Source organism: Colletotrichum costaricense (assembly GCF_030867565.1).
Source record: "Colletotrichum costaricense strain IMI 309622 chromosome Unknown Scaffold_12.1, whole genome shotgun sequence".
In the NCBI taxonomy this organism is placed as follows: Eukaryota; Fungi; Ascomycota; class Sordariomycetes; order Glomerellales; family Glomerellaceae; genus Colletotrichum; species Colletotrichum costaricense.
This window is the reverse complement of record NW_026848241.1, coordinates 710619-723517: the sequence shown is the minus strand read 5'-3', so window position 1 is coordinate 723517 and position 12899 is coordinate 710619. Positions and strand designations below refer to the sequence as shown.

At 53.5% G+C, this 12899-nt stretch overlaps 5 protein-coding genes across 5 annotated transcripts; 1 reads left to right on the top strand and 4 right to left on the bottom strand.

Annotated features, from left to right (window-relative positions):
• Positions 1 to 6: 6 nt before the first annotated feature.
• Positions 7 to 801, bottom strand: CCOS01_11191 (Asp/Glu/Hydantoin racemase; the record flags this gene model as incomplete). Its single annotated transcript, XM_060459344.1, has 1 exon — positions 7 to 801. The coding sequence occupies one exon, from the start codon at positions 799 to 801 to the stop codon at positions 7 to 9; it is 795 nt and encodes a 264-aa protein (XP_060310076.1).
• Positions 802 to 1861: 1060 nt separating this feature from the next.
• CCOS01_11190 (NCS1 nucleoside transporter) lies at positions 1862 to 3565 on the bottom strand (the record flags this gene model as incomplete). The annotated part of the gene is made up of 1 exon (XM_060459343.1): positions 1862 to 3565. The coding sequence occupies one exon, from the start codon at positions 3563 to 3565 to the stop codon at positions 1862 to 1864; it is 1704 nt and encodes a 567-aa protein (XP_060310075.1).
• A 3082-nt stretch (positions 3566 to 6647) lies between these two features.
• CCOS01_11189 (2OG-Fe(II)oxygenase superfamily protein) lies at positions 6648 to 8085 on the top strand (the record flags this gene model as incomplete). Its single annotated transcript, XM_060459342.1, has 4 exons — positions 6648 to 6893; positions 7087 to 7112; positions 7215 to 7392; positions 7486 to 8085. 4 exons carry the CDS (start codon positions 6648 to 6650, stop codon positions 8083 to 8085), a joined length of 1050 nt encoding a protein of 349 aa, XP_060310074.1.
• Positions 8086 to 8450: 365 nt separating this feature from the next.
• CCOS01_11188 (benzoate 4-monooxygenase cytochrome P450) lies at positions 8451 to 10437 on the bottom strand (the record flags this gene model as incomplete). Its single annotated transcript, XM_060459341.1, has 5 exons — positions 8451 to 8641; positions 8710 to 8811; positions 8909 to 9204; positions 9308 to 9731; positions 9807 to 10437. 5 exons carry the CDS (start codon positions 10435 to 10437, stop codon positions 8451 to 8453), a joined length of 1644 nt encoding a protein of 547 aa, XP_060310073.1.
• Positions 10438 to 11524: 1087 nt separating this feature from the next.
• On the bottom strand, positions 11525 to 12484 carry CCOS01_11187 (uncharacterized protein; the record flags this gene model as incomplete). The annotated part of the gene is made up of 1 exon (XM_060459340.1): positions 11525 to 12484. One exon carries the CDS (start codon positions 12482 to 12484, stop codon positions 11525 to 11527), a length of 960 nt encoding a protein of 319 aa, XP_060310072.1.
• Positions 12485 to 12899: the final 415 nt, after the last annotated feature.

The following is a 12899-nucleotide window of genomic DNA, read 5'->3' as shown; positions in this document are numbered from 1 at the left end:
TCTACGTCACAATATCTGCTGCCTGTCCCTCATCAATTCCGTGCTGCTTACCGCAATCTTAGTCTTGGTATCGTCGAGAAGAGAAAGCACTGGTTTGGTTAAAGCCGTCTCCTCAACCCGCCGCGACAAGATCGTCATCCCTGAACGAACACCATCAATCGTCTTGATCGAAGGTGGAAGAGCCGAGAGTATATTGTCTTCCAATACCGCCATACCCGCACAGCCGAGGATAATGCTTTCGGCACCGTTATCAATCAAAGGCTTCGAAGATGTAGCAATGCGATCGATCACGAAATCCCGATCCAAGCTCTCCAGTTCAAGTGGGCTCAAGCCAGTCGCTGCGACGCCAGTGGAATACGTCCCGAAACCGAGGTCATCAACAGAGTCTTTCAACGGCTGTTCCCATGAGGTCGATGTTGTAACAATGCCGAACTTGCCTCCACTTGCTGTGGCTTCCTGTAACGCGGCTTGGAATATTCCGGTGACGGGAACCTCGTCACCGTAGCGCTCCTCCAGTGCGTATACTAGCGGGTGGTCTGAGAAGCAGCAGACGAGGACGGCATGCGGGCTGTGGGTGGAGATGTACTCTATTGCACGGGGGAGAACTGCGTTGGTTGAAGATATGGCCTGCGCGTGGTTCTCGATGCACGGAGGGCAGTCATCGAGGTCGCGGCCGTCCACAAAGGTAATTTGGAAGGTTGCCGTGGAGTGATATACACGTGCGAGGTCGTCTGTCATGCCTGTTGTTGATATAGGGATGATGCATAGGAGTCTCACGGACTGGTCAATTGCCGGCGCCATGATGTTTGTCCGTTTGAGAGAACAAAGAGGAGGCAAGGGTCGGGATATTGATGGATTTAGGTATTAGTATGTCGACCCGACGCGCATAAACGGGATGAATTTTGCCTTTTATCAACCTGACCTTTGACGTTATTGACACTCAATAGACAGCTTTCATTTCTATTGACATGCCGTTTTCAGGAATTGAAGCGCACAGGCGACCAAGTGCCCTGGTCGCATTCGCTGGGTTCCGAATCGGTTCATCTATGGATTCAGCAGCTCATCCGCCCGCAACCCCGCCTTTGTGCGGTGGAACACCGCGTCTTTTGCTTCTTGTTGTCTCCCGCATCGGCACTTGGGGACGATCTTCCATGCAGGGCTCGTACGATGTGTGACCCATTTGAATCCAGTTGGCCCTTTTGGGTCATTTTGCCCTCTTTTGCGCTATCTACATGAATGGAGTTGAGCAGGGGAAGGTCCTTTAAGGTTCTTTGAGGTGGATGATGGCGCGGGATGGTGGAGGAGGGGGATGTCACGATTCACGAGGCGAGATGATGAACTGGCGCAATGTGGATTGATGAGCTTACTAGGGCTTGAAGGTAGAAACCAGGGTATTGATTGAGTGGTGGTTTGAATCCAATAAGTGTGCATGATGGCCACCCACCCCATTCTCTTGAAAATATTCACTTCTTATCATCCTGGTGGTGTGAAATATGCACCTTTGCAGTGTGAGTTGCAACCAATACCAGCAACGCTAGGAAGGCTTGCAGATGAACCGTCACATTTAGCACGAAAAACAGGTCCTTCTTAGAGTTATGTACTCATGATGGGTCGAGTGGAACATACACATTGGGTCGACGGCAGGCTGCCGCTTCATCGCCTCTTCCGACACGTCACATCTCACCTCACTCACACTTGGACTGACGACAGAATGGATGGTAAGTCATTAGAGCCATTATGGCATACTCTATTCGGGCAGAAAACGCATACACAACAAAAGGTATCCCGCGCGCTATAACAAGGAAAACGACAAGAGCTGGCTCGTGATCATAACACACGTCCTTCAAAAACCTATCCGCCTTCACACCCTCTTCTCATCGGGCTCCTCACGAATCTTGCTAGTCGAATCATCTCTATCAGACGCCTTGGAAGACGACGACGGAAGCTGCTCCCCGTCCAGCACCGGCCTCTCCGCCGGCCCAAACGTACCAAAATAGTCCGCGTCGTCAACCGCATGAGGGTCCCGAATCGGGAACGCAGCATGCAGTAGGCAATACGATACCACGGCAAGGGTACAACCCAACGGCCAAGCGAGGTAGTACAGGTGCGACCACCCCGCCTTTTCAACCGTCGGATCCTGCACTCGCTGCACGAACCCGGGTAGCAGGGAGAACGTGCCCACCGTCCACGACACGCCGGCGCGCCAGTTGACGCCCCCGCGGTACCAGTACACGCTCCGGCTGCTCGCCTCGTACAGGTCTGTCAGCTTCAGCCGCCGCGCGCGAACAAGGTAGTAATCCGCAAACATGACACCCGTCATAGAACCCAGGAAGACGCCGTAACCGCCCATCACCGTGAGGAACTTGCTTGCGCCGTTGAGGAGCTGCCATGGCTGCATGATAAAGGCCACGGCTGCGGTGAGGTACCCGCCGCGGCGGAGGTTAAAGTAGCGCGGCAGCAGCGCGGAGAGGTCGATGCCGTTGGAGAGTGCGTTCTCCGCGACGGCGATGCCGAACTGGGCAAAGATGAAGGCGAGGGCCGCGAAGAAGACGGCGGCGCGGGCTCCCGCGCTGTTGTCGTAGTGGGCTTGAAGGGCGTCGAGGAAGCGGTAGGGTTCCCATACGAGCGTGCCCTGCGTCTTGGGGAAGAGCTGGGCGGCGCACGAGGTGCAGACGATGCCGACGAAGGCGACGAGGATGGTATTGACAGGTACGAAGACGAGCTGGGAGGCGAGCTGGTCGCGGGGCCGGCGGGCGAAGCGCGTGAAGTCGGACTGGGAGAAGATGTGGGTGCTGATGCCGCCGATGTTTGTGCAGATGCCGAGGGCGAGCATCCAGCCCAGGTGGGAGCCCGTTGCTTGCTTGACGCCGGCGGTGGAGGTGATGTCGTGGAGCATGGGGCCGGCGCCGCGGGCTGTGGCGAGGCACCAGATTAAGAGGACGAAGACGGTGGGGATGACGGTGCAGGCGGCGACGGCGAAGGGGATGTGGTAGCGTTCTGGGCGGATGTAGATCAGGGGCAGGCAGAGGAGGGAGAAGATGATGAAGCCGATGAAGTCTGCCACCGTCATTGTGCCGTTGGCGAGGGGTGTGTCGAGGTTGTTGAAGGACGGGGCCATGGAGGCGATGAAGGTGCGTACGCATTGTCCGCCCCAGTAGACTTGTGTAGAGTACCATATAAACGATAATACGATGCGCTGGACGAGCGGGAAGAGAGCGCCGCGCATGCCCCAGGAGGCCTTTTGCAGGATGGAGAAGCCGATATGCCATTTCGCGCCCGGTCCGCCGGCGAGGACGCAGATGAGGCCGACGAGGCAGTGGCCGATGATGACGGTCAACATGGCCTGCCAGACGTTGAGGCCGAGGGCGATGAGGGAGGAGCCCGTCGTCCAGCCGCCGATGTTGAAGGAGCCGGTGACGACCCAGAGGCCGACGAATTGCCAGGGCCCGTAGGTGCGGCGGGAGGGCGGGAGGGGCCGGGTGTCGCGGTTCATGTAGGCTGTCGTTGCCACGTCCGTCTCGCGGGGGACTTGGACGCGGCGGAGGAGGGCCGTTGCGGTCGTCATCTTGGCTGTTTTGGCGCCGGTGGGGGTTTGGCCGGAGAAGGGCACCGTGGGACACCGTCGATGATCACAACAGATTCTTGTTGCTAGTTCCCTGTCTAGTTCCGACTTCTCACTGCTGGGATGTACCGCTGAGGAAGCGGGTTGTTGTGAGGTGTTGGTGGTATTCACTTGAGGAATGCGTGATGTACGCCGCGACGCCGGCTCTGCGAACTACTGTGGTGTGTATGCCCGCCCGTTTGGCAAGAGGACGGGGACCAAGAGGCGGGTGAATGTGGAGGGCGGGAAGATGGGGGAAGGGGCCCGCTCAGGAAGAAACGGGATGGGATGGGGGCCAGTACAGTAGGTAGGGTTCCTGAGTGAGAACGGCCTCTTTCAATGAAGATATGAGACGGACCTTACTTAGGAGTGAGGCGGTGCGGGAGAGATCTAGAAAGGGGAGACGGGGAGGGCGCTAGGCCAGACCGTAAGCGGACCGGACGATTTTGAGGCGGGCCTTTTTCTTTTGTTTGGTTCGATTTTTTAGCGTCTAGCTTGTCAAAGTTTCGTACGGAAAGCTTAGTTACGTCGCACAGATCGTGGGGTGTTCAGTTACGTGCAATGCGTAACGGGCAAAAGGTTAAAAAGTTGGAGGCTATGAGGGGGACTTGGAATGAAAGGAGGAGGCAGGGCAATGTGTAGAGACACAGTGTGGTCGGGACTTGGGTTGTCCTTCACGGCTGATATATGTGTCTCTCGAGCGTTTCCATTTCATGTTCAATGCCTACGTACGGAACTTGATAGTACCGGGAGTCTGGGTCTGGAGGAGCTGGATGCTGGACGCGGAACCTGTCCCGGGCAAAGGGTTGAGCAAGCGGGCGAGACAGAAATCCCAGAGGCGTGGTTAGCGACTTGCCCAACGGGCCACCGACAGGCTGACAGGAGAGGAAAAAGAAAAGAGCAAGAGGGAAGTGGTCTTACCTTACTGTGTATGGATTGCCATACATGATGTAGGGTGCGCCTGTGAAGCCCTGGCTGACCAAGTGCAGGGTCAGCTTTCACCGATGATACCACTTCAGGGGGTTCCAACCATCCCGGCGCAATATTGTAGATGGGCGGCCGGGTTTGCTCCAGTCGTTTGAAACAAGATATCAGCACCTCGGTCTACGAATAGCGGGACTTGAAAGGTGACGGAGGCTATGGGAACATCCATGGCGAAAAGGGAGGATATGGTTGGGGGTTGGGGACCTTGGGAGGGGGGAAAAGGACTCTAGAGGCAAGGTTTGTAGAAGCTAGAGGGACGCCATGTAATACTTCGTAAGCTGAACTTCCAGGTTTACGACAAATATCGCGTTTGATATCATGCAGTTGGAAGAGAACCTAGACTCAAACTACTTTACATGACCCCCTCCCGCCGTCCCTTTCGGACTCTTCCCCTCGTGGGATGCGCGGTCAATTTCACGATCCACGACGTGCCCGCCCCTCCACTGCCATGCAGAACCTGCAGCGGTGACGATGATCCCTGGCCCCAAAAGTGTGGGAATGTGGATAGAGCCCAGGGCAGAAGGGGGCGCGGACCAGGCTCTCGGTAGGGAGGGGAAAAGAGAATTGGTGTAAGGGTCTTTTCGGGTTCTAGTTCACGCCGGGGGTGTTTTTCTCTTTTCTTTCCTCCTGCTTACGTTGTGGGTACGAAAGCAGGATTATTACGTGTTGGATCTGGATGGGCTAGGCGGAATGGGATTTTGTTTGCTCTTCAATTTCGCTTGGCGTGTTGGAGCAGAGCGGACCGACGCAGGCCTATCATATGAGACATTCAAGACAGGGTCATCAACCTGATTCCCTCTCAGATTTCGACCATGTAAGTCTACGGAGAAGTAGGCTGCATTGCGTGTTCCTACACCGTTGCGGCGTTGCCTCAAGCACATCGCCAGATATCGTTTCCGTACAGATACCAATCAGACTTCCTCTCCCTCATGGTATGTATCCCGTACATCGCAGTAAACTAGAAAGTCGAGGGAACCGTCACATTCTGGCACTCTGGCATTCTACAGCTCAACAGCTCAACAGCCACTGTCTCGCTGTCTCGGCCGCAAAATTTATGTGGCTCGGGAAATGGTAACGAATCGCGATTGGCTCGAGCAACACCATCGCCCGTTCCATCACCTTTAGACCCCTCATTTGAGACATGACTTTTGACGGCTTCAGTCAAGAATCGAGATCACGATTGCGCTTATCTCCACAGTATGTTTCGTCGTTCTCTGCGGAGCCTTTTTCTGCATGGGAAACTGGACCGGTCATGGGGCCACACGCGCGGGCACTGCCGCTTCTTCGTCACACATATCGATCGTCAACCGCGGCCTTGAACCCCCGGCCCCGCCGTCCATTCTCCAAAAGAGAGGAATTAACCCAGTTTAGGGTTGCGTCTGGCGTCTGTACGGGCGGTCACTCTCCCCTTCTCTTTGGCCCGTCGAACGCCTCGAGGACCCCGAGACCCAGCAAGCCCACGTGTGTTTCCCGCGGCGGGGCTCCTCTCAAGACGGGCAAAAAGAGTGACAAAAAGGCAAAATGAGCGGGCTCTGAGATGGAGAATCTGCCGCTGTTTCTTCTGATTCTACAGCTTTAACCGCCTCCGAGACCGCGGAACCCCCAATTCCCCACGAGGTTATCTCGAGGTCGGTCCGTCGGAAGAGGGGTTCGGTCTGCTAGAGAGAAAGGGAAAATGCGCAACCAAGAGTTGTTACTTAACTCGAGGAGCTTGGACATTTTTTATCACTATCTGCTGTGAAAGTGGCGTTCGCCCATGCCGCATACATCATTCATTTCATCCTGCATACTTTAATACCCGCGCTTCATTGCCTCCTGTCGGGCGCGCAACTCGGATCGGACGAAAATTCTCAAAGGCATATTACGCGCGATATTATCAGAAACCACAGACGCTTCCTGCTTGTACTAAAAGTCCACTGTCCACATCTGCATCCCCTGCGTAATCTTTATGTTTGTTCTAGAGCGAGAAGGGTGTTACAAGAATACCATTGTTCAACACCCCCCGTCTTGCAAACCCCAGTTTGCGCGTCTGCGCGGTGCGCCGAAAACCAACGAGCCAACCATGACCGTGGCCGCAGCGGCGGCGGAGTCGGAGGCGGCGCTACCAGTTGTTGACTTGCGGTCCTTCGACTCGGTCGAGGACCTTGCGGCCGACCTCATGCGCGTCGGCAAGGATCCCGGTTTCTTCTACGTTGTTGGCCACGAGCTGCGCGACGACGTCGCAGCCGACATGTTTGCTCTTGCCAAGAGCTTCTTCAGCTCACCCCTTGAAGAGAAGTTGGTGTACGCCAACGGCAGCGGCGACCTGGTGAGTTTTTCTGTTTTGTATTCTGCACCTCGCCTGAATAGTCCTGTCTCTTGCCCGTCTCTCTTTCTCTCTCTTGCAGCAACCGGGAACGAGAGGGCGTAGAAACAGGATGGATTTATGTACATGTTGTTGGACGAATATGATCGGCGATTAATCTTTTGCGGTGCTGACTGCGTGGTTTGATCTCGCTTAGGGTTACACCGGTATGAGAGAAGAAACGTATGTTGTGCTCAGCCCCATCTACCATGCTTATGGTGTTTCCCCTTTCGTAAAGAAACAGTGAGATCACGCTCAGATGTTGATGTTTGTGGGGTGGAACAGGCTTTCGGGAGCAGGGCCAGGCGACGTTAAAGAGTCCTTTTACCTATCAGACCCCGGTAAAACGACGCAGCTGCTTCCAACCGAGTTGGAGTCCCGCCGAGAGACAATGTCGGCCTTCTTTGCGGGTTGCGACAACCTCGCAAAGACTCTTTTGGAAGGACTTGCAGTTGGATTAGGTGTGAGTGCTGCCATCTAAGTGTTTTATATGACATCCTACTGCGAAGGAGCCATCAAAATGAGGGGCTGGGTATAACTAAACTCTTCACTTCAGATGCCAAGAGATTTTCTATCAAAGGCCCATACTGGCGAATGTTGTCGTATGCGTCTCATAAACTATCCCCCGGTATCCGAGGTCTCATCATCCACCACCACCTCCTCGCCTCAAGACGACGCCCCAACCTCTAACTCGGAAGATATCCGAGCGGGCGCCCACTCCGATTACGGCTCACTTACCCTGCTTTTCCGCCAGCCCTCGGACCAGGGCGGCCTTCAGGTCCTGCGAGGAGGAGGAGGAGGAAACAAGCTCTCCGCGTGGGCTGACGTCCCCTGCATCCCCAATGCCATTGTCGTCAACATAGGCGACGCCCTGGAGTTCTGGACCGCAGGGAGGCTGCGGTCTACGGTGCACAGGGTCGCCTTTCCCAGGTCCGCGAGCGAGAATGTCGCGAGGTTAAGTATACCCGTGTTCATACAGCCTGATCGCCACGTCGTGTTGGCACCCATCAAGGAGGACCGAGGGGATAGCGGTGGCGGCGGTGCAGGTGCCGAGTTTTTGGAGGTTTTGAGAAGAAAGGGGTACGAAAGTGCCGAGCCTGTTACCAGTCGGGAGCATTTGGAGCGACGGATACGAGCGACGTACGGCAAGGCTTAATGCGCATTTTTCTCTCGGAATCATCAGCGATGTTGGTAAGCACGGCATGACAGCGAGCATTTCTCTTTCGACACATCATAATATTCCAAGTTTGAACCTCACGCTCGCAGTTGAGTCTGCAAATATCTGCACACAGGTAGCACTGGTAGGTGTAGGTACCTACGCCAAGGAACATATACGAGAACAATAGTACACTCTACATACTACATCCCATTAATCATGCACCCATGCAACCAACAGCGGCATGCCCTGTGCAGTGTTGAGACCCTGACAAGTTGACAACCAACCTCCCCGGACCGGGAAATCTCTGCAAGCTGCATATAAAGACGGGAGATGAGACAACTTTGCCGAACCCACCCCCACGCTTACGCTTTCCTCGGCGAGAATACCACATTGAGCGGAGCAACGGTCAGCGTACCCGTGTCCTTGTTGCCCTCCAGGAACATCTCCCCTGTCTGCCCCTGTGCATATCGCAAGTTGTACTTATGCACGATGGCGCTGGTCACAAATCGCGTCTCTAGGAGGCCGAGCTGTTTCCCAATACATACGTCGTGTCCTTGAGAGTGAAGTTAGCAAGGTCGCCGTTTAGCTCACTCGATGGGAAAGAGGCAGTCAGAAACTCACCTGTCGAGAATGGCACGTAGACTGAGGCGTTCTTGATGAACTCTGGCTGGTCGATCCATCGTTCTGGGATGAAGTCGTCTGGTCTTTCAAAGAACCTGGCGTCTATCATTTGGCAAGTTTATCAGTAACCCATCCACGTCCGTACTCCGAGACAAATCAAATTGCAACTTTTGCTGCTCAACTTTTGAGAGTGACTCACCTCTGTATTGTGTATACGAGGGCACAAAGACAATGGTGTCTCCAGGAAGCCAGACGTCGTCTACTTGAAGACCCTCTGGCGGCGTCATTCGCTGGACACCCGATGGCACAGGTGGATGCAGACGTAATGATTCATCGATGCAGGCTTGAAGATATCGTAGCTTTGAAAGGGCGGCATGTCCAGGCTTGTCATGTCCTCTGAAGTACTCATCGACTTCGTCTTGCAGCTTCCGGTACTCTTTCGGATGCCGAGCCAGCTCCATGAACAGGCATGACAGGACAGCTGCCACAGTGTCGCTAAATACCATCAAGGCGAGTCAATAATCCGTGGCCCGAGAAAATGGGATCACTGCGAGAGCATTACCTTCCAGCAACTGTAATTAAGATACAGTCTCCGTACAAATTAAGCATATCTTGGGCGGAGCGTTCCTTCTTAGCTTCGTAATCCTCCAACACCCACGTAAATATATCGGGGCTCTCGGGCTTATTCTGGATCCGCTGTTGCACCTGGCCCGAGATCCACGTCTTGAACTTCTTGACGCCGGTATTCCAAATGGCCATCTTGCGATACAGCGGCAGAGCCCACATGGCGTGCGTAAAGCGCCCGACGGCCTTGGTCTCATCGTGCAGCGAGTTCATGTAAAAGTGCGCGACGCCATCTTCAAGCATGCGGAACCCATGGCCCAAGGAGAACTCGCCCATGACATCAAAGCTGTAAAAGTTGAACCACAGGGATACGTTGAACTTGGAGCCTGCGCTGGCTTCGATGCCGGCGAGGAGTCGGTCGGTGTATTTGAGGACGCGGGGCTCGTAATCGCGAAGTGCTGCGTGGTGCCGTTCATCAGTCTCTGCTAGCATTGATATCGGTCACTTCTGTCAACGTCTCCATAATGACTTACATTTCGAGGTGAAGCCATGTTCCCACGCTTTTCGTCGTCTAGAATGCGCCTCTTTATCGCGAACCATTTGCATTGAGACCATGGGATGAAGCAGATTATACCATGGTCCTTTCATACAATCCGTGTCCAGGAAGACGGCGTCGATGGCGCCGGGCTTGTTGATCGAGAGTTCGGTCGGGCCAATCCTCACCACATCGCCGTACTTCTGGTGTAGCTTTCGCACGTCCTCATGGAGGTGCATCCGGTTCCAGATCTTGAACGTGACGTAGAGATTTGTGAACTTGGCAAGAAAGGGGCCGGGAAATTCACGCAGGCGGTGGAATAGGCCTCGGTATACTAACATGCTCGTGTAGATGCCTGCCGTAAGGGAAGACAAGAGTATAGCACTAACTTTGGAGACTTGGGCCAAGCTGGTCGCTTCCAATGAGGTTCTAGAAACCATGGGGATCAAGGACGGCAACGCCATGGTGACCCCGACAGTTGCTGCATAGGCGAGTGTGAAGTTCGTGATGATGCGTTGTGCCGAGAGATCCCATTCACCGGACCGGAAGACGGAGACATGGAGGATGATTCCGACGAGAAAGGAGAGCCCGCAGGCTTCTAGAGACTGAAGAACATCGATTGCGTGCATTGTGCAAGAACTTCGATTAGTCTGCTATGTATGTTGATCTTGGCCAGAGGTACCTGCTGGAGGCTCCGAGATACGTTCAAGTTGTGAGTTGACCGCGGCTTACCTTGGTTCATAAAACATTGCGAGATTCGCCTGAAGTTGATAGCATCAGTAACCTTAACCTAGCAGGTGCCGTGCTTCCCGCCGTACTTCCCCATCCTCGAGTAAACTCAAAACCTGCCGGCATATGACTAGTTCGACTAAAGCCGCGGGATTCGAAAAAAAAAAAAAAACCCCCCCATCTCATATAGTAGCATCAACCTGTCACATAGAAGTCTCAACTGAAGCTCGTAGTTAGGGTGCTCTGTTTCGTCTGGAGTACCCAGTCCGAATACGGCTCCCGTTCTTTGTGCGTCATACGTAACGGAAATCCGCATGCCGACCTGCTAATCGGGGGGTCGGAGCTCCGGGGCAACTGCGGCTGTTAAACTTAGATGAGAGTTTCAACACCATGGTAATTATAGTGCAAGTGAACATCATCTCCGCCAGATAGTTGTATTTAGGCGAGAACAAAATATTTAGAGGATTCCAGCCTTGCGACGCTCGTAGGCCGCCAAACACTGGTCCTGAAATACGATCACAGAGCCAAAACTTGAACAATATGACGCCTCAATACACTTCTATCATAAGTGCAAAACGTAAAGGTCCATCCAGGATTCGAACCTGGGCTTACGGAAGGGACTGATTTTCAATTGTGAATCAGAATCCGACGTCCTAACCAACTAGACTAATAGACCAATCGAACTGGAACTACTCCCTTGAGGCTCACATGGCGACGAGACGATCATGTGGGCTTGAGGTGGGTGGTTGAAGCCCTCGTGTGGATACTAGACGCAAACGTTGGTCGCCCACGACCCGCAACTGACATCTTGGCTTCTGAGATGTGGGTTCAAGCTACGAAAGTCATCCGGAACTCGAGAATGATTTGAAAAGGAGATGTTGGGAGATTGAAGATGAACTTTGTCTTGAAAAATATGCCGAGGCTTTACAGAACTAATACAAATACAGAGTGAAGTCTCTACATGTATGTTTTCTTGGATGGCTCTTGTCAAGGCCAGAGTTTGGCCCGTCCTCCATCAATGATGCGCAATATCTCTGAAGCTCCTCGAGATGTGCCCTTTGGCGAACCAATAGCGAGGCCTCCCAGTCTGAACCTGAAGAAATTGAGATATGCGAACCCGGTATATGTAACTGGAACGTAACGTGCGCCTGTACAAATCCACCACAGAGCCACTTTGGCCGCCGAATCAGCAGACATGAAGCCGCGTCCCATTCTCGAGGTAAACGCTGCCGGAACTATGTGTCGATAATTGAAGAACTCGTCTCCATAGTATCTTTGGGCGTGCGGTACGAATGCGCGTTTCGATTGTGTGTAGCCCTCCATGTCTTTCGTCCATGCCCCATGAAATTCGGCCTCGCTACCAATGTACCAAACTTCTGGCAGTAATCCAAGTTTTCGCCCCTCGCAAAATTTCTTAAACAGTTCTATGATAGCGACATGGGACTCGCAATTTGCCTTGTGGGCATTGTCGTCGTTCTTGGATCCATGGGCGAGAATGAGTATATCGGTGTTTGCAAGGATAGACTCAAAGTAGGAATAGTCGCCGTACGTCCAGTCGACTCCAAATCTGGGGGTATGAATGCATCGAACACCTTGAAGGTGAAGCTGCTTCGTTAGGGCCTGGCCGAGGGCTCCCCTGGACCCCGTCATCGTTACGCGCCGGCCCCTGAGTGAGACCCCGGTACCGAGGAACCAGTCGAGCAGGCGCACCATTGACCCAAAGTAGGCAAGAGGTTCGATGTGGTGAAGGGCATGGTACTCAGGCCCAACAAAGAAGGTGGAAGGATCTTTCGGAAGCCGCGGGTAAGGAATATGATTTGAATCGTTCCCAGAGTTCCATGCCACTACGGCTGCTCTACCAGCTTGGACTGAGAGTATGATGATCAGGTCATGGAACTGGGAAAGTGAAGCCTTGCGCACGAACAAAGGGCCGAGAAGCCAGCTCATTGTGCTACCAATCATCTGACAAGACGCCTCAAGTGATAGATGCCAGACAATATTTCGATGACGGAATCGCTCGTTGAATCTCAGATTACGATCAAAGTATTGATGGTGGATTGAATGAGCCTTGGCAAGTAGTCGTAGTATTCGGAAGCGAGATCTGTTAGACCGGTGGGCAATCCAGTGTATGATATCAAAGAAGATGGATCCAAAGACGAAGTGAAGAAGGCAAAGCGTTATCCGCAGTGGTAGGTCGGAGCCTGAGAGCGAGCTTTCGAAATTGAATGAGAACATGATAACGTCTTAAGAGTTCGACACTGAGATTGATTGTATTGTGGCATTGATGAATCTGGCTGATATATGGTGGGATGCTTCCATGGATTTATACTTCGTTTTCATTATTGCTCGAGGACTCCTGACT